This window comes from Solanum dulcamara, chromosome 8 (assembly GCF_947179165.1).
Source record: "Solanum dulcamara chromosome 8, daSolDulc1.2, whole genome shotgun sequence".
NCBI classification, from domain to species: Eukaryota; Viridiplantae; Streptophyta; class Magnoliopsida; order Solanales; family Solanaceae; genus Solanum; species Solanum dulcamara.
In genome coordinates, this window is record NC_077244.1 from 10,992,580 (window position 1) to 11,013,700 (window position 21,121).

At 35.0% G+C, this 21,121-nt stretch overlaps 1 protein-coding gene across 1 annotated transcript; it reads left to right on the forward strand.

Moving 5' to 3' along the window:
* The first annotated feature begins 17,463 nt into the window (after window positions 1–17,463).
* Window positions 17,464–19,436, forward strand: LOC129899568 (LOB domain-containing protein 1-like). The gene is made up of 2 exons (XM_055974577.1): window positions 17,464–17,787; window positions 18,806–19,436. The coding sequence occupies exons 1-2, from the start codon at window positions 17,518–17,520 to the stop codon at window positions 19,160–19,162; spliced, it is 627 nt and encodes a 208-aa protein (XP_055830552.1). The 5' UTR covers window positions 17,464–17,517; the 3' UTR covers window positions 19,163–19,436.
* The last annotated feature ends 1,685 nt before the right edge of the window (window positions 19,437–21,121 follow it).

Consider the following 21,121-nt stretch of genomic DNA (forward strand, 5'->3'; position numbering starts at 1 on the left):
CCTCGAAATTCTGCCTCTGATATAGGTGCAGGTGGAGTAGATGGCACTTGGGTTGCCTCTGCATACCTCGCAGGTCGGCCCCTAGCCCTTGCTGGACGTGCCTCGTACTGGGGCATCTCGACGATATCAACATTCCTCTGGCTAGCAGTACTTTTTGGAGGCATTATCTGTAATGTATAAACGCACGAATTAGAAGGGAAGTTTCATAGAGTTTAACTCCATCGCACGAATTCAGAGTATGAAAGAAGTGAAACAATTCCTAATGTCCTATAGCCTCCTGCTTATAAGTGTGGTGCACAACACACCTATAAGCAAGACTCTACTAGACACGGCTTCATAGACTCCCTAGGACACTTGAACTCTGTGCTCTGATACCATGTTTGTCACGCCCCGGAAGGGTACCCTAGAAGTAACCGGCACCCGAAGGCCATTTCTGACCTCCAAGCGATCCATCTGGTCCAGTCACACATTCATTCAATCACGTTTTCTTAGCGAAAGTTCAATTAATGAAACACTATTCGAAATATAAGGGCCGAAGGCCAAACATTTACAATCCAACAAGACAATAATAAGACTCCTCGAGGTAACAACTCGACCTCCCCACACTCCAGTCTATGAAGCCTCTATTCAAGTCAAAAAGGTGCCAATGACAAGCCCATGGCTACCAACAATCTAAATAAAAGAAAGGACAGCAAAACTGTACAAGAAGGCCCAATATCCTCCGGGAACTAGGAGGACTCACCGACTGGCTGGAAGTGTATGTGGATCTTCAATGGAGCGCCGATTGATGATATCTAGTACCTGTCTCTGCATCATGAAACGATGCATGCCAAATGGCGTCAGTACATGGAATGTACGAGTATGTAAAATAGCCGAATACAACAGACATCAAGGAAGAATTAATCAACTCGGAAGTTCAACTCAAGAGGAATAACAACCCAATCAAATGTCCTAAGTCTAAACAAGAATATGATTTAGACGGGACCAATCACATACAGTTCAACTCAGTCTGACTCAGAGTACTATCAAGACCTATTTGGAAGTTTCTCTTAACCGACAACCAACACTTATGAGCCAGTGAAGGTACAACAAAACGACGTTGTTGCCACGCCCGTTCATGCCTTGCCAGGGTATGAACGAATCAAACACTCATGGATCCAATCCAACTAGGTCCTATAATGTCAGGACAAAGCTCTCGGGGAAGCATCCGACTTTAACGGTTCAATCCCCCCTATGTTTGGCAACACAGGTATTGGGTTCGGGTATGGACTATACTTTTCCCCAATTCGGTGCTCGATACTCCTCCCAAGACTCAATGCTCATAAAACTCCATCCAACCAACTCAATCAACTCATATCGACAAGTCTCATTACAACCTTGTCAACTCATCAATTCTATCACAATCAAATCTCTTCCAAGCATACTATCCGCTCAATCTCAATCATATCTTCAAGACTTCAAATCGACATTTTTATAATAGGCAACATTTTTAAGAAAATAATATCCTTTATCAAATCTACATAATTAAGAAGATCAATAAAACATATTTAGCAACTCATTTCTTCATCATCTCATACTCACATAAGGCTCATTTAGGAACCTCTTAACTCAACAACATTGACACATAAATAATCAAATAAAATGGGAACAAAACTCATTCAAACATGTACTATACCAAGAAACTCCATTTTTCATGAATATCTAACCTCAAAGCAAGAATAGGGCACATGGGTGAACTCAACCCATGTTTTGGATAGCCTTACATACCTTAGAATAGATGCTTGAAGAAACTTTGTTGTTGGGTCTTCAATGGAGGACTCAAACCTTGAAGCTCTTGGACTCTTCTTTTTGTTGGAAATGGAGAAGAAGAGAAGAGAGAGGAGCTAGGGCTTTTTAGAGAGAGAGTGAGGGCTGAAGGAATGATCCCAAAATGTCTAAGGCTTGTGTATATATAATTTGGGACAATTCCCAAATTGCCTTTCCTCCAAAATCCTGAAAATTAGGCCAAAACGCCCTTGGCGCGATAGTGGCGCGTCGCGCCCTTACAGCGCCATGGCCAATTACGTCTAAAACCTGCACAACTTTTAGTGGCGCGTCGCGCCAGTGACCAAACTACTGAGGCATGTTTCTGGCGCGATAGTGGCGCGTCGAGCCCTTATAGCGCCAAGGCTAAAGTTTTTGGATTCTGGAAAATTAGCCTGAAAAACCCTGCACAACTTTTAGTGGCGCATCGCGCCAAGGACCAAACTACTGAGGCATGTTTCTGGCGCGATAGTGGTGCGTCGCGCCCTTACAGCGCCAAGGCCATTTCCCCAGCAGTTGCAACTCAGGCTAAAAATGAAATTCCTACCGTGCTAGTTCGTCTTAGGATCGTCATATCTTTTGACTCCAAACTCCAAAATGTACGTTCTTGGTGGCGTTGGAAAGAAGACTCAATGACCTTTAATTTGATAGGTTGTGGACCACCCAGATTGACGTCCTTCAAAAGATAGGGTCATTAAAAGTCGACCCTTATACGAACTCATCCTAAACTTAGCCACGACGGATCTTTTGGACTTAGCTCGGTCCTAGGGTCCTCTATGACCCCACATCACCTCCAACGCTCTTTAGTTTCTCAGGGACTCATCTTAACTCAAGCACATATACTTCGAAATAATTGAGTTAGACCCTATACGAATACAACAAGGGTCTGGATCTTAGGAAAAATTTTGAGGGGTGTTACAAATATGAAGTTATACACATTCAATAATTATTTCCTGAGTATGCGTTACACAGGAAACTCACAGGGGAAATCACATAATCAAACACATGCATATACATATCCCTATATTTACACATAGCCATAGACGAGTAATGGGCCCTCTTAAGGACACTCTCTTGTTCTTAGGAATTTCCAACTCTGGGGAGTTATTCAGATTATAAATCAATAACAAATCACCTACTCCTAGTCACCGAGAAGTTATACTCATATAACTCTCTTATTTTCTAGGCAACAATAACGATACACTCAGCCATCCAGGCTCTATGCCGAATGCCTAGACAAGAAATCTTTTGTCAATCTATGATATATTATGCAATGAAACATGTCAATAACTACTCAGTTAAGAAAACCTAGCCTACTTAGGCACCAAGAAGCTGCTGAAGGATTCCAGCATAATCTCTTCTTTTTGGGAGGCAAAACGACAAAGGCAGGCCTGAAATCTGGGATGTAGCCTTCCTTGCACTACAATCCCTCTTCTTTCTTCTTTCCAAGCTTATAGCATCTTTTTGAAGGTTTTTAGGGTGACCCCCCCCTATCTATTTTACCACTATAGGGGAGAAGGAGAATAAAAAAATTTGTGTTAAAGAGATTCTATCTCTACGATCCCGCTATGGTAGCCCCATCCCGCTATGACGGTGCTGCTGTGACGAGAATAATTTCATTATGAAGGGATGAAAATAGTTCAAATCAATCTTAATTAATAAAATTTCTCTCCCTTCATCTCAAGTGCTTTCGCATGAATCCTTTTTTAAATAACGATATTTTGGGTACAGTAGATATCAATTTACCCATCATATATCTCTGAATGATAATACAATAAAACATCGATAAAGTAATATTCAATAAAGTAATAATCTCGCCAAATGAATATTTTTTTCCGATCCTAACTTGGGCTAGTTATATTAAAGTAATATTCTCGCTAAATGCATTAGATAATAATTAAAAATAAAATATTAAAGGCTCAGAAAAAATATAAAGTAATAATTACTAGAATACATCAAGAATTTTTATATATTTAATCAGTCAATAATACTAGACCAATAACTATTTCTTTTTAAAATATGATTCTATAGTTGATTATTTTTTCTTTCCACCAAAATCAAAATTAATCTCATCCTTAACTTTTTGAAGAGCGAACACAATTTTCAGAATATTTTATTCGTATTATACTAAATAGTTTGACAATGTAGTCATTGCTTGAAATGCCTCATTTGACGATACATGTGGGACAATGCTACTATCATCTTGTTCAGTATCTTTCTCATCATCATTATTCATTACAGATTGAATAATCTCTTCCTCTGTAGGTGATTTCATTACTATATCATTTTCGTTAGGCTAGTTCAAAAGATGTTCAACATCCATCACATTTATGTAGGCTAAATTAGATATGACATCATTGAATTCTTGACTTGAAACGTTCTAACCAACCAGAAAAGAAGCTGAATTCTGGATTAGTTTCACCATACATTTTCAGAAAAAGATCTTTTGCTTTTCCTTGGATAATTTTTCCTAATATGTTCACTTTCTCTTGCATTTGAAGAAACCGCTCGTACACAAATTTCTCTAAATCAGGGTATTTTGCCGGTTTATGCGTCTTGGCATCGCTATTTTCATCTCATTTGACAAATACTCTGTCGACCTTTTGAGAGTATGCGATATTGTTGATTGACTAATAGTCAAATCAAACTTTTGTTTCACCCATGCTTGCAAATCTTTTTGGCTAATAGTTGGATTCTCTTTCTTATGCTCACATATTTCGTTTCTTATTTTTTTTGGTTAAAGATGATTTTTGTACGCCTTTCAAATGATGAGAAGACATTATACTTAGATTATGATTTTTAAACAACTAGCTTTTTCCTTTCATAATTAACATAAAATCTTTTCATATTTTATATACATGAATACAATTAGAAACATTAAACTTCACTAAATTCGTTTAGCTTTTCTAGATTTAAATAATAAATATGCAAACACTACACTTTTTTTAGTTTTCTAAATTTAAAATTTTGAAATTCTTAATTCAAATATTTTTTTCTTTCTTATGGCACATACTGCAAAATACTCTCTAAAATAATAAATATTTATTTATCGATAAATAAATAATTTATGTATTTATCGATAAACTAATAATCTCGATAAATAAATATTTTTTTCAGTCCCAAGAATATGTATTTATAGAGGTTTTACTGTAATAAAAATGGGCATGAGTTGGTCATAGAGTTTTCGAGACTAACGGTGTGACACCATCGCTACTTAGGAAGAATCTCACACCCCAATTCTTAAGAATAGAAGGATCTTGCCAATAGACCACGCTAAAAAGACAATGGAACCATAAAAAATTGCTCCCTCCTTATCCCCTAAGTCAGACCCCGCTATAGAGACACTATCTCATCGTAGTGGTACCGCTATAGCAGATCCCTTCCATTATAGAGAGAAGACGGGATCAGTTGTAATGTCCCAATTCTTGAGAAATTACTTTTCAGTGTGAAATGACCATTTTTATCTTTCCCCTAGTGTTTTCATGCTTTGTTTGTGTTGTGGGGATGGTTGGTGTAGTTCCTAATTCGATCAGATGAGATTTTGAGACCTTGAATGGAGTTTTTAATTTTATGGTTGACTTTGGTAAACATATCAAGATTCGAGCATCAAATGGGAATTCTATTATTCTATTGCGTCCGAAAACATATTGTCTTGCTCGTGTAGGGGCTTATTTGTGCGGTTTAGCCCGTATGGGGGGGCTTATTTGCTATCCTATTTTCTTTTAGAGCATGTGATTCATAATTTAACTGTGAGAGAGATGTGTAACACTATTTGACTTGTAATACCCGCTTGAGGGATTGAGTTGGGGTTTTGATCACACTTGAGTAATGAAATACTTTCAAAAGGGGTGAACATTTATTTCAATCTATTTTCTTCCCATTACTATCTATTTGAGGGTGTATAACATGTATAGATTGAGTTTTGAGAACTTTGAACCTTATATTACATGTTGAATTGAATATTGCCTCCATGCCATATGTGTTGTGATGCATTCATCAAATAATTGATCTTGAAAAGTTGAGAAATGTGAAAAAAAAATTTGAGAAAGAAAATATGACACATTTTTATATCCTTAATCACGAGTTAGGTGGCAAGTTAATGAGATACTGAGATTGTGATTTGGTATATAGACTACGAGTTCCACATGGGTCCTAGTCTAGAAACATTAGCTCAATAGGTGTACACAATATGTTGTGCGATAACCTTGATTCCATCATACCACCATATCATTGCATCACATTATATTTCTCTTTTAAATATTTGACTTATCTAATCATATGTGATATTGAATTTTTCCTATATGTTTATTTTACTTGCGTCATTCTATATAAATTGACAGCATCGATGATGGAGTGAGACTTTTCTATACATAGGTGTAAGTGTTCCTTAGTCTATTTCATAAGTTTGATTAATTTCTTGTACTCAGTCGGTCAAACCTACTAACTGAATGTTGATTGTACTTACCACTACTTCTATGTCCCTTTTAATGCAGATCCTAGTTAGGATATTCCATATAGAAGCTGATTTTCTCTAGCGGAGAGTGTCGTATTGGATTAGTGGGGAGACCCTGTGATTCGGACCACCATTAGTTCCATTTTTTGTTTTCAGTCTTTACTAATATTTGAAGACTTATGATCTATATCATATTCAATGGTTGTACTATATGCTCTTTATACTTATGACATCAGGTTTTGGATATTTCTTCGTTATACTTCTTTTTTTTGTGGCCTGACTTCCCCTTTTGGAAGTCTCGTATGTGATTTGTTATTCGGTTTATACATCAGGTTAGAATTTAGAATGTGTGCTATCATGACTCAGTTTTTGGGTCGCGATATCAAACTCCTAAATTCTCTCTTATCAGTTCATTCCGAATATGGAATCTAAGGTAAGGATCTCATCTCCCACTCCCGTTATTTCATTACTTACTTAGTGATTATCGCATGCTAATAATCGATTGAGTAGAATAACCTGGGGTTGATTTTTTGAAACTTAAATGGGTGGCTTGATTTGATGAAATATCCATAGCATGAACACTTTCCTTATGTTTACAACTTCTATATAATATTCTGAGCTTGGGGAGAAGATGAACAATTCTTCTTGGTGGAAACTTAGATTTGGACACTATTTAGGAGTTGTAACGCTAGAATATTTTCATAATTAGGTAGTGGGGTGCTTTAGGACTACTGATCTGAAGTAAAAATTAGAAAAAAGGGGAATTTTTGGGCTAAGGGTGCCATGGGGGCACCCTTTGAATCCTTGATCACGATGAAGGCCGTTATGGTGGACTTTCCCCCCTATAGTGAGGTCACTCTCTCTATAGTAGGATGTCACATAACAGTGGACTCCTAATTGGTTGAAGTTGAAAATTTCCTTTTCTAAACATGATCCCCCTAACCCGATGAGTTCTATCACACCCATTTGTGCAATTATAGGTCTTTTACAATGATGGCCGATATGAAGATAACATCAGTCAGGTGTAACGGAGAAGGCATCCTGCTTCTATGTCTGTTAGTGGAGGCTCCTATCATCGTATGCTCAAGTTGGATCAGATATTTCTACACCCTCCTTCCTACTGCACATTGGGGTTATTCTAGCCCTACCATTTATATCTAAAGGGTAGACGTCCTGGTAAGCACCTAGTTTATAAATGTAGTGCTAGAGGTGCCAGAGTCTCCAATGCAGATTACGACGTTAAGATGAGGGATATGGGTCTAATATGGCTAAAGGACATGTTGGCCGAGAAGGAATTTCGTGATTAGGTCTATTGGCCTGCCACCTAGGGCATCAGAAGTTTCTACTTCTCAATTAATTCCAAGACATGGCTGACCTTGGTGGCTCAGAGGCAATCTCAATGATGTGACTTACCCTCAAGCTCAGGTGGTGGTTTGTGACATAAGGATGTGAGGCTCCAGAAGTTAAAAACTTAAGAAAATGAGTTTTAAAAAAGAAAGAAAACGAGGCCTGAGGCTTGCCTAGTGGACTCGGTGACTCACCGAGTGGGCCTTGGCAACTCGCCAAGTGGAAAGTGAGTTCATAAATAAATTCTAAAAAAATTGACTCAGAAGAAGGAAAGTTCGGCGAGGAGGAGTTGGATTTGGTGACTCACCAAACGTGTTATACGAGTTGGGTCTTCTTGCCAACAAATTCAAAGAAATTTGTAGGAAAAAAGAGCAAGTGGGTGAGGGAAGGGTCAATGTGGTGACTCGCCGACATGGTCAGAAATCCATGGGAACTCACCAAATTATTCAGATATTTCTGATCAATTTGAGGGAGAGATTGGCAAGCTAGGCCAACAAATCAGCAACTCGCCGACCTTAAAGGCGAGTTTGACTGACCTCGCCAAGTGGTCCCAGTTGGAATTTTAATAGGGTTATTTTTCTCCTTTCCAATCATTTAACTCTCTTAGACTACGTTGTTCTGGACCTATTTCGAAACCTATAACTACCCAAACCCTTTAAATTCCCCTTGTTTTGTCTCCAATCACTAATTCTCTCTCTAAAAGGATCCTCTCAAGTTCTTCTTCAAGGTTCAAGTTAAGAATTTTTAAAGTCAAGTTCAAGTCTCCAATTCAAGTGCATTTAGAGCTTTGATTTAGTCGATGTATGTTGAAAATTTATCAATGGATCATTTCCTTCCGTGGAGATGAAAGGTTTTTCTCTCCTTTTCAATTGATTTTAATTCAATAACTTTAGGGTTTTCATGAGAATGCATTGGATCAATTAAATTATATTTTGTTTCAAAGTTAATGACTTAATTATGCATATTATAAGTTGAATTACATATTTTCAAGTGAGTTTTCATGAACCCATGCATTATGCTATTTTCAAAGTATGAGTTTATGAAGTTATGATCATGGATTGATGAAAGGTTTATGAATATTTTTATGATGATGATGAATTATGATTTCAAGTATGTTATCAAGAAAGTATAAAGGTTGTGAAAGGTTTTTCTCACACACTCATGTTAAAGAGGTAAAATATTTTCTCACTGATTCACAGATTCATAAATATGAAAGATTTTCTCATTATTGTATGAATCACCATGTTAATGAGCAACTCTTATGATTATTTTATAACATGGATTGATATTTATTATTGTCTTTCCTAATAATTTTAATGACTATTATTTATGACTTCCGTTGGGATATTGACAAAGCACCGAGAGAACTTAAGGATAGGGTCGATCCAAAAGCTCAAGAAGCAACTTAAAGGAACTCTAGTAGGAACCACTAGTCCCAAACTATATTACCTTGTAGGTTTTCCTTAATTGGCCTAGTTAGTGGATCCACAAATAGATCAAGTTTAAGGTGTTGTCATGGAGTCTAGCTCGACAAGTGGCCTCTCTCTTCTCGATGTAAAAGTTACATCGAATTCTATGTTATAGCTCACATGGTCATAAGTATCGGTTTAAAGTTTATATCCCATAAATGAATGATATTTTCTTCTTCTGAGCCTTTATGATATTTTCAAATGATGCATTGACCTCATTTCTTGACTCATGATTTCTACTCTTATGCTTTAAATGATTACTGGTCTTGCATTCCATGTTTTATGCTCATCATGCTATCATGTCTACTTTATGCATATTTCTCACATACTTAGTACATTCTATGTAATAATGCATACTTTTGCCTACGTTGTATCATAACGTAGGGTCCAACAATCATCACGCTCACCCTCTCATTTGAGGCTAGAGTTGTTACTACTTGACGTGATATTATAACTTCTCTTATGTTCCTTGACTTTTATTCTTATGTTTTGGTGAGCTAGGAACATGTCCTAAGCCCCACCTAATAGAAACAGAGGCATGTTTATAATATTTGAAATTGTACTCCCCTATTTAGAGATTTCACTTGAGACTTATGTTCTGCTTTATGCTTTCATTGATGTCTTTACTTACCTTATGTATGCAATATATACTAAGAGTCTTGGTTGGAGCCCCTTAGAGCTTCGATTGCCGTATCACGCCTAGGCCCAAGCTTGGATCGTGACAAAGGGGGACTAGACTGAATGTGGGGGCTCATAAAGTGTTTGAGTGGAAGAACTTCTACCGAAGAGACAAGAAGGTGTCCTTCGTACAAGGGCCGGTGAAGATACTCTATAAGCAGCCAGGAGTGGCTTTGATGGATTCTGATGAAACATTGCCTATGGATCCCCCCTTTCACCCTCTTTTGGTCAAACCGTCCTCTTCCAAGGGGAAAAAGAAAAGAAAAGTGGGTGAAGGCGTAAGAATTCGGGTAGCGACAGAGGCGGACAATGAGGAGTAGGATGATGATAGGGATGTTGATGCCCCTCTTTCCCAGTCATAGCACCCATTCTCCAGCCGCCGCATAGAAGAGGACTTGGACGCTATCCGGAGATCGATGGGAGGCACCTTTACTGGAGCTACTACCCAAGAAAATGAGATGATCCGTAGGGAACAAGCTTGGGAGAAGAAAAAGAACCTAGCATGGGACAGCCTAATGGCCAGGATATGGAAGATTATCAAGGTCATCTTCCACTGTGTCGCCCCCAGCATGAGCTTCCTAGTCTTACATCGGAGGACTTCCCAAAGTTTCCCCATCTAAGCGAGGCCTGATCAGGTGAGTGGGCCCAGAGGATCTCCCATCCGACTAGGAAATCCCCTCCCCTTTTTGATTAGTTAGAACTAGTATCTAGTTTTGCCCCATTTAGGCATGTAACAAACAATATTTCCTATTTGTTTCTTGCTCTTCTATGTTTTTTTTCTATTTTGTAAGAACGTGGATGCTGGTTTTCAAAACCTCTCACGCGGTAAATAAATGCTAGGTTATTTTTAAGTCTATTTCTACTTCTATGCATTTACATGAAAACGAGAATTAATAATTAAATATCCTGGAAACGACAAGGTGGAATAGGGGAAAAACAAAGGAGACAGACATGGCTAAGATTCTATCTAGCATTGTCCCGCCAATTCGTGCTATAGCGGGATCATCCCGCTATGGTAGCCCTTACATAGTCAATTTTAGAGGTCTAATTTCCTGCGAGGCTTTCCCTTTTTCCCAACTCCTTGGGATCGTCGTTGACCTTCAGGGTTGTAATTAAGCCTGAGATTAAATCCCCAGGCCAAGCTCGGTGAAGTTCACCCCATGATCGAACCCAGCAATGCACACATAAGGATTTCACATTTGTACTCTAAAAATCATGTACATACCAGAAAGTTATTCATTACACTATAATTTCATCGTAACACTAGAGATCATTTATTAGTCACATTGTAGTTTATCACTAGCCCATTGTACACAATCAAGTTATGAATCTTTTTCTGACCATAAATTCACAGAAACTCACGCTATTATATCTCACATAATTTCAAGCATTCAAGCAAGTACACTTCACACGTTTACATTTAATCAGGCAATACCATGCACATAAAAATAACATTAAGTTTTACTACTATAATCATAGTCGTTAATTTTAATTAATTAACCTCATGAATGACAACTAGTCAATCATCCATGCATTTACACAGCCTCTAAGGCCAAACACCTATTGGAACCTTCCCAGTTAAAAAATTTCTTGCTTGTGTCTCTTCAACCACGACAACAACATCGGATTTACTTTGTTGAGATACCAACTGAAATTTTGAGATACCAATTAGATCAACCCATACCACAAATGACTAACCGCAACAAAAAAAGAAGGATTGGAATGACTTCCTAGAATACTTCATAACTTTTTGAAGATTAGATATGCACATCGACACACTAATCCGCAGGAGTCTATTCGATATTTTCTCTTGGACTGGGAGATTGGTAACTTGGGCTCTGATACTAATTTGTCATGATCTAGTGGGCTGGGTTGTGCGAGCACCTACTATAACACTTAGATAGGATAATCTTTAATTCCCAATAGTTATAACATCTGGAAAATAAATTAATTGTAAGGTAATGACCTAAAAGAGTTCTAAAATTACCATATATTGACTTAAAACCCAAAATTAGTTTACAGGGAAAAATACTAACACCCCTAAGGAACTAGTCTAACCAGGTATAAAATTTAGATAATAAATAGAGATATAGCTCCCACCATAAGAAAAGAAGGAGTAGAAATTGCGGGAGATCATCGCTGTCACCTAAGAAACATCATTATTCTACAACAAAACTATGCCAAGTGACATAGAAAAAGTAGTATTAGTACAAACAATACGTACTGATAGGAATCATCGATCTATCCGAAATCCACAACATAATATAAAGTAAACATTCAAAAGCAAATATGTAATAAGAAAATGCACCACCCCAACTGCACTAATCACCACCACCACACTTGAATCCAGCCCTTTTCTTATTCTGTTACGAACTTTGATATTTATCATGCCATCCCCCTTAACCTTCCAATGTTTTCAAGCCTAGCACTTATCGATCATATCCATCTCACACTTATCGATCGTAGCCATCTTTCTATCACATAGAGAAAATTTTGAATACCGACCCTCACTAACTCTGTCTAACCACTATTATCACATGAAAACATAGGACCACCACATGATCAACCTCTAAGTCACCAACCCCAACCTAACAACATGTCCACTATGCTTCCGTTTCGCTCACACACTACCTCCTACCTGATTATATAAATTTCGAACAAACAACCACAACATAGTAACATAGAAGATATGTTACCTCATCATGAATATAGACTCTCGGACTTCCAATACCTTCCTTCATTTCACTATGCACACATGAGCATGATAATTCACAATATAGCAGTGTCAATTAATGGTCCTCTTAGGGAATCCTCACCCAATTTGTTAGTGTACCGACATGGTATTCGATCTTAAATATAGTAAGTGTATTGGTGTGGTACTCAATCTAATATGTATCGACGTGACACCTTTTTCAATTATACCGGTGTGGTACTTGATCCAAATGTGTCGGTGTGATATTCAATCCACAGGAAATCACACTTCACTATGCAACAACCATACTCGAGACCACAAGTAAATTAGACAGATTCATTACATGAAAATATCAATATGAAGTTATACATATTCAATAATTATTTGTTGAGTGCAGTTACATAAGCAATTCACATAGATAGCCACATAAACACACACACGTATATACATATTCCTATATTTACACATAAATATAGACCAGTAATGGCCCCGTTATAGATATGCTCTTGTTGTCAGGAATTACTAGCCATCTCAGGGGGAATTATTCAGATTATCAATTAAGAACTAATCACCTACTTCTAGTCATCAAGAAGTCATACCCACATAACTCTCTCCTATTTTAGGCAACAATAATGATACACTCAGTCATCCAAACTCTGTGCCCGAAGGCCTAACAACGAAATCTCCCATCAATTTACGATATATTATAAAATGAAAATATGTTTATAACTATTCAGATAAGAAAACCTAGCCTACTGGTGTCAAGAAGCCGCTAAAGGATTTCAGCACAATTTCTGACTTTTGGGAGGCGAAATGACAAAGAAGGTAGGCCTGAAATTCGTGGGTTATGGCCTTTCTTGCCTTAAAATCCCTCATCTCCCTTCTTCCCAAGCCTAGAATGGCTTTTTAAGGGTTTTTAGAGTGACCCCGTCTATTTTACCACTGAATGGGAAAAGGAGAACAAAATAATTCACGTTAAAGAGAGTTTGTCTCGATGATCTCGCTATGGAGACCCCTATCCTGCTATAGTGGCGTCATTGTGGCAAAAATAATTCTGCTATGGCGGGATGACACTAGTTTAGATCAAGCTTAATTCATGAAATTTTCGTTCTTTCATCCCAAATAAAAAAGGGCAGCCCGGTGCACTAAGGCTCCCGCTATGCGCAGGGTCCGGGGAAGGGCCTGACCACAAGGGTCTATTGTACGCAGCCTTACCTTGCATTTCTGCCAGAGGCTGTTTCCAAGGCTTGAACCCGTGACCTCCTGGTCACATGGCAGCAACTTTACCAGTTACTCCAAGGCTCCCCTTCATCCCAAATGCTTAGCATAAATGTCCTAAGTGAGGAGGTGTGAGAGGTTAGCTATGGTGGGCCTGAAGAGAGGTAGAGGTAAACCGATGAAGAAGTATTAAGAAGGGGTATTTAGACATGGCATGACACTCTATAACTAATCGAGGACTTGAACCTAAATATGAAGATATGGTGGTCAAGAATTAGGATAGAAAAGTTGTAGATAGTCATGTGTCGTCTAATTTCCCTTATCAGTATTACCATTATTTTTCTCCTGCTTTCTTGTCTTCTATTTTATTGTTACTTGTTATTTTTTTTGCTTCAGTTATCGTAATACCTATTTTTTCTATTGTTTTTTTCTCAATTATTTTCAACATGGTTTCTTCTATACTATATTTCTCGCATAACTTTTTTTTATTTGCATATTTTACTAGAGCCGAGAGTATATCAAAAATAATCTCTCTACCTTCAATCTCCAAATTCCACTTGTAGAATTTTACTAAATATGTTATTGTTGCTGAACTTAAATGCATATATAAATCCACAAGCATATTTTTTGTCTCAAGAAATTTAATCTATTATCAAATTTTCTAGCTCCATCATGGTAATTTTTGCTAAATTTTAAGTTCTAAAATTCTGACAATTGATTTTGGTCCCACCAACTTTACTAGAAGTTGTTGTAGTAGTAGTAGAAAGAGAAAATACATAAAGACCCTCCTAATCTATGGCCCATTTTTTAAAAAGACACTCAAATTTTGTGGAGGTTCTATTACACCATTAAATTAGCTTAAAGTGATATAATTATCTCATTTTTCTGCTAATCCCACCTACAAAAAAGAAGATGCAATTACACACCAATTATTACTTGCCACATGTCAAATTTACATAATTTTTTAATCTTTGTTTTTATTTATGTTTTTTCTTATTTTTGAAGCTTTAATTCTTTATTTTCCATTCCTTCTTCAATTTCTTAACACCTTAACCCTCCCTTTGCTCCTCTTCGCTGACAATCCAGTGGCGTGACCACCATCACCACCATTGCTATAACACCATTTCTATCATCAAATCAAAAGTAAAATTAAAAATTCAAATCTCTATTTAAATCATTTTTTGTGTGTAATTTGTCTTTGATTTTTGCTCTAAATCAACATGAGTTGTATCTAGATGGAATAATTTCAGCCCCCATAATTGATCAGGTGTCACCTAAAACAACGCCGATGATTCCTTCTTCGATGTCGTCGCCATCAACTTTTCGGCGCTTCTCACCCCTGTCGGCCAAAAAGGAAAAGAAGAAATCAAAGATGAAACAACAAAATTGTCGTTATTGCAGAGAAAATTAGTTACAACTGAATCTCTTCGTCATCGAAATCCAATCTAAATGGAAAACGAAAAGCGAAAGAGAAAGAAAAAAAGAAAGAAAAGAAAATCCTTGAAGCCATTGCCATCCACCTTCAATGATGAAGCTTAGGAAGGAGAAGGAAAAAAAACAAAGATTTAAATAGTAAAATAAAAGGTTATAAATATATTTAATAAAATATATTACAAAATAAAATTTAATCTTATTTTTAAAAAAATTTCACGCTCTTCAAGAGAGTGATATACACTCTCTGTGTTAGATGCCCAAAAATGGTTGAATAATTTCACTTTAAACTAATTTAGTGGTGTAATAGGACCCCTGCAAAATTTGAGTGTCTTTTTAAAAAAAGGATCATAGTTTAAAAGGGTTTCTATGTATTTTCTCCAGTAGAAAATTAGACATATAGCTTTAATGATGGTTATTTATATTGAGATTTTTCTAAATTTTTTCGATGCGGGTTCATCAAAACTTAATAATTTTAGTTAAAATTTTATATTCATCTTAAGAAGTTCATTAAACATGTACACCTTATCAATTTAAAATCTCAAACTCGGCGTTTCAATTTTAATTCCCACTCCGCTTTCTACGGATTTTTTTGAGTAATTGCAAGATGATAACTTAGTTCCTGACTTAAATGTTATTTACTCAGTCACATCAAAACCTAATTAAAAGGGGCGAAATTTTCAATGTAGAATTATATTAATAACTAGCGCGTATTTTCTAGGTTAGGCTCACTGTTAATTAGTCACCCTTGGACTTTTCCAGTATGACTTATTATTACAAAATAAGTACTATTATACTTTTTTAGTCTAATGAGAAATACAACCAAACATGCCTGTTGTTTATTGAAATTCCAGCCTATAGAACGACATTTGCCAAATTTGTTGAAATATTTAAAAGAATCTTCTATATTATATGATTGCATCTTTCATGTATGTGTATTAGTAATACACATACACAATACACATACATACATACATACTTATTTATATAATTTTGGCAGAATACATTAACAACCTCCTTAATAAATTTCATTCAGACACTAGAATTATGACATGTTCTAATTAAACATTTAAACAGATGATAAAGTGTTCTATTAGAGACTTTTGGTTCATATGTTGCATTTTTTTGTGTATGTTCTCAAACGTATGACACCTCCTTTAATTATATACTTCAGTCTCAACTGGATCAGATGACTGAGGTTCTTATGGTTATTCACTACTAAAAAAGCTTGATTTAGCGACAGACAAATTTTGTAGCTAAACAACAAAATTCGTCGCTAATTCTACTTAGTGACGAATTAACGATAAATTTTCGTTAGCTACAAGAAAAATAGCGACGGACTGGCGATGAAGTCCGTAGATAATCACAGTATTTTTTAATATTGATTGAAGCTAATACATATAACTAAAGAAGGTGATATATTGATAGAGTAAATTAAGTACTTAGTAATTTATACAAGATTATAGATTATTATTTTTCTACAAAAAGGAAAAAAAAGGTAGTTAGTTAACAACAAACAGCTTTTGGTTAAAGCCCAGTTGTATATTAGTTAAAAGTTCTTAGAATATCGACTTAAAGCTCGAGTTTTCGCGGTCGAAAAGTCAAATATTAGTGAAACTCAATTAGTTATTTTATCTAAAAAAATTACTACATATTATTTAATTGTTCTAATTTTTTCTTCATGAGCCAAATATTTACACTAACAATTTTCTACGCTTAACATGATCAGTCAAAGTATAAGTTATATGTGTTGATAGTATAAGAAATATTTAGTATATATTCAAGTTACTTGCCAGGTAATTATAGATAAATCATATACTAATAGAACACCAATTTATTTTGGTTAGAGAAAGAGATATTTATTTTATTTTAAAACAGTTTAATTTTTTAATTATTTGTTTATCCTTACTAACATAATTAATTTTATAACCACCTAAATATCATAGTCTATTTACGATTGTAATCAAAAAATTTATAATCAAGTAAATATTATGACATGTCAAATTTAAAAAATCTTTCCTTCTTTTTTAATTTTGTGTCAAATCAACCAAGTTTACATAAAAATAAAACGAACCGAGTAATAATCATTATTTTGGTAAAAAAATTGATAACTAATATGATTAGTAGGTTAATGCACTAATCTTGTAAAAAAAATCTTTACACATATGAGTATATATAACTTAAATTCTTTAGAAAATAAAGAAAAAAAGAATTTTCTTATAACGTCATTTTCTTATTTATGATATCGTCCCCTCCGGTCCCCCCCCCCTGCGCCCGTCCCCCCTCCCACACACACAAATCCCTCCCTCCTCTTTCATTTTTTTTTTCATTTATTAATGTTGGCTTATAAATATTCCCTTTGTCCACTCCAAGTTAGACATAGCATCTCAAATATTCTCCCCTCTCACATTTTCTAGCACGTAAAAATGAAGTCTAATAGTGACACCACCACTGCAACCACCATTACTTCTTCACCATCTTCTCGGTCCGTCTCGCCGTCCTCTTCCTCTCCTCCTAACTCTCCACCTTCGCCGCAAGTGTATGTGGTCGTCAGCCCATGTGCGGCCTGCAAAATCTTGCGGCGAAGGTGCGCGGAGAAATGTGTGTTGGCTCCTTATTTTCCTCCCAATGATCCCATCAAATTCACTACTGCTCATCGCGTCTTTGGTGCGAGCAATATTATCAAGTTCTTGCAGGTATATTTCTAAATTATGTTAGCTACGAGCTATTTAGCAATAAAATTTATAACTAATTTCTATTCTTTTTGTATTGATTAATATAATTTAACTTAGAATAAGTCGTACTACATTTTGTCTTTCAGGTCACTAATTTCACTTATTATAAGAAATTATTTTTATATTTAGGTTAACTAATAGTGTAATGAGATTTTGCACGGAGAATAAAAGTTAAACTCATTACTTCTTATTTTAAGAAAAGTATCGACATACACTATTTTTTTTTGCTAAAACAAGTTATAATTGCCTATGTTTTGGTTTGTCTTTACCTACTATATTATGACATCCTCTTTGAGAAGAAAAAGAGTCAAAAAAGATTCTATTGAAATACCAATATTGTCCTTATAGTAGTGTAAGAAAAGGCAATTCATTTTCAAGCTTACATATCTTTTTTTCAAATGCTTTGGATACTATATTTGGCAGTTCAACAAATATATATATATTTTTTTTCAAATTACTATTCTTTTCCTTGTGGCTGCAGTTTCAATTTTATTTTTTCTTTGTCCATTGACTTCCCTTAATTAGTGTTGAAAGAAAAAAAAATATTGTGGTTTGGTACCAACTATATTCATGGCTTGACATATCAAAATAATCAAAATCATTTTTTTCTCTCTTACACACATAACTCCACCTGTTAGGTTTGACAAATTTGAATGATTTCGACAATTACACTAGTTATCATGAGGATCTACCTTATATCATTGTAAATATTTTTTTTTTACACAATTAGTGCAATTTAATTTTTTGTGAGAATTGGTAAAAAATCTCCAAGTCATTGATTTCACTAATAACGTTAGCTACTTAATTTATTACCTTTAATAAAGTGACCTGTTAGTTATGTTCCTTCTGCTCTTAAAAAATGAACGACTTACTTTTAAAGGATCTGACATGCACACTTGTCAATATTTTTCATTTTATACAAGTTAAACGCAAATCATTAAACATAACCATATCTTATTTGGTTAATGTTTTTGTTTAGGAATTACCGGAGTTTCAAAGAGCAGATGCTGTGAGTAGTATGGTGTATGAGGCCAATGCTAGGTTGAGGGATCCTGTCTATGGTTGTGCAGGAGCAATATGTCAACTACAAAAGCAAGTGAATGAGCTCCAAGTACAATTGGCAAAGGCACAAGCTGAAATTGTCAACATGCAATGCGAACAAGCTAACTTTATAACACTTTTTTGCATGGAAATGACACAATCTCCACAACCATCATCACCACAACAATCCTTGGACAATTTCACTAATATCCCACAATATGGAAGTTCACAAAGCAACATGAGCTTCCTAGATGACAACAATTATGGATCTATATGGGAGACTCTTTGGACATGATTAATGGAACATGTAACATGCATGTTCATCTAATTAATAACTCATAGAGGATTTTCACCAAGTTAATGTTATGGAATTCACCCAAAATAAAATTGATGCAACTTATAATTTTAGTGGAAGGAAATTTAACTAAAATGTAATATAGTATGAACCAAATCTTGAATAGATTTGAGTCTTAAGATAATTTTCATGATTTTTCTAATTGTTTTGATAAAGCAAATGAAGTTGACGGGCCTTGTTTCCCGCCATATATATAGTTTATTTTCTTCTGCTAGTCTCTTTCTAATGAACAATATAATATTGAATATAAGTCAAACTTTTTGGTCACCTCATGATTTTACTATCGAACATATATTAAGTTGATGTTCCAAGAGTGTGTATATTAAATCATATAAATTTATTATATCTAAATGACTTAATCCGATGTAAGATATATATTCATGGCTAAGTGTTAAAGCGTGTATGTAAAAATACATGTCATGTATTTATTGACTAGGTATAAATATACCTGAGATAGACAAGTTTTTTATCAAGTATGTACTTGTGACTATTAAGGATTGTGGTGGAATATGATTGAGATTCTTCCATCGTTAAATTTGCCAGAAAATTCAGATTAATGCTATGAAAACAAAGAAGTTTTTGATAGTCAACCTTTCGCCCTTTAGTAATTCTATGTCACATGAATCTGAATCAACCAAGTAAAAAAAAAAGTTCCATGTGAATTCCCTTTCAAATGAAAACTTTGACCATTCTAGTCTTTGCTCCTCATGGTTCCTTTCCACACATGAAATGCTCACTCCGGTCTCGACAATTAACCAACATTGTCTTGTCGCAGACAGTCTGCGTGCACATTTGCAAAGCCATTTCTTCTAGATCTTAAGAAAATTATGTTGAATTATGTACACTAATTGTTTTATACGGAATAAAGTGTAGAAAAATGAAACATGTGTTAAGAGCATCTAAAAAATAAAAAATACTTTAATAGACAATTCCTAGATAACAACTAATACATTATTCAACATATATCACTATTAGAAATAAATGTTTTTCCATCGCGAATAAGTGAAATTTTTTTGTTATATAACATGATTTTTCCACTCATTTCTCATTGAATCAACTCACTAGAAAAGTGCATGGTGGAAAATAGATTTTTCACCGAAATACTGAGAAGTTTCCTAATTTTGCCATATGAAAATACTACTATTTGTTTTTTTATTTTTTACTGATTCAATCAAAGTATTTATGAGAAAAATCGCTAAATATTTTAGAGTGGAAAATTTCAGTAGAAATATAGTAATTTTTAATAGTATATTAATCCCCGCATCATCCACTATATATTTATTTTTCGAATTCTTGCTTCATTGTCAATTAGATTATGAAAGGTCAACAAAATGCTTAAATTGATAGATATCTAATTTTTAGGACTTCTCAAGAATGGGACACCATCTAAGAAAAAGTAAAAGCATATCACCTTCTACTTGCAAAAGCACAAAATTAACGACTCTGTCAATCTAATAAATTTTTTAAAGCATCTGCTTAACTTCAACTTGAACTTTCTAGACATATATAATTAGTACTAGTTTAAGGTAAACTTTCATTACTTGAATAATTACGTGATGGTCCATTGATTTTTTTTTTTGTCTGAGAGAGGTAAGCAATGCATTACAGTATACAATTAGTATTAACCTCATATAAAATATATATAACATTTAATTTTTATTAAATTTAATTTTTTTACCCATATAGTTCTTCAAGCATTTAAAATCACCAATCCTTTGTTTTATTTTATTGTATATATTATCAAATAATCATTTTGTTAAATAGTTAACTTTTGTTAACTTCAAGAACTAAAACCGCACACTTCAAATAAATGAAGGTTAAATGTGCATAATCAAATAACATAGGAACTAAAACTGAAATTATACAATAACATAGAGACTAAAACCGTTATTTTCTTTA

Bases quoted from the DNA above. Each gene is read 5' to 3' on its own strand.
- LOC129899568 (XM_055974577.1), top strand. From the start codon at position 17,518: ATGAAGTCTAATAGTGACACCACCACTGCAACCACCATTACTTCTTCA. The intron at 17,788-18,805 runs GTATATTTCTAA...GTTTTTGTTTAG, and splicing joins ATATTATCAAGTTCTTGCAG to GAATTACCGGAGTTTCAAAG.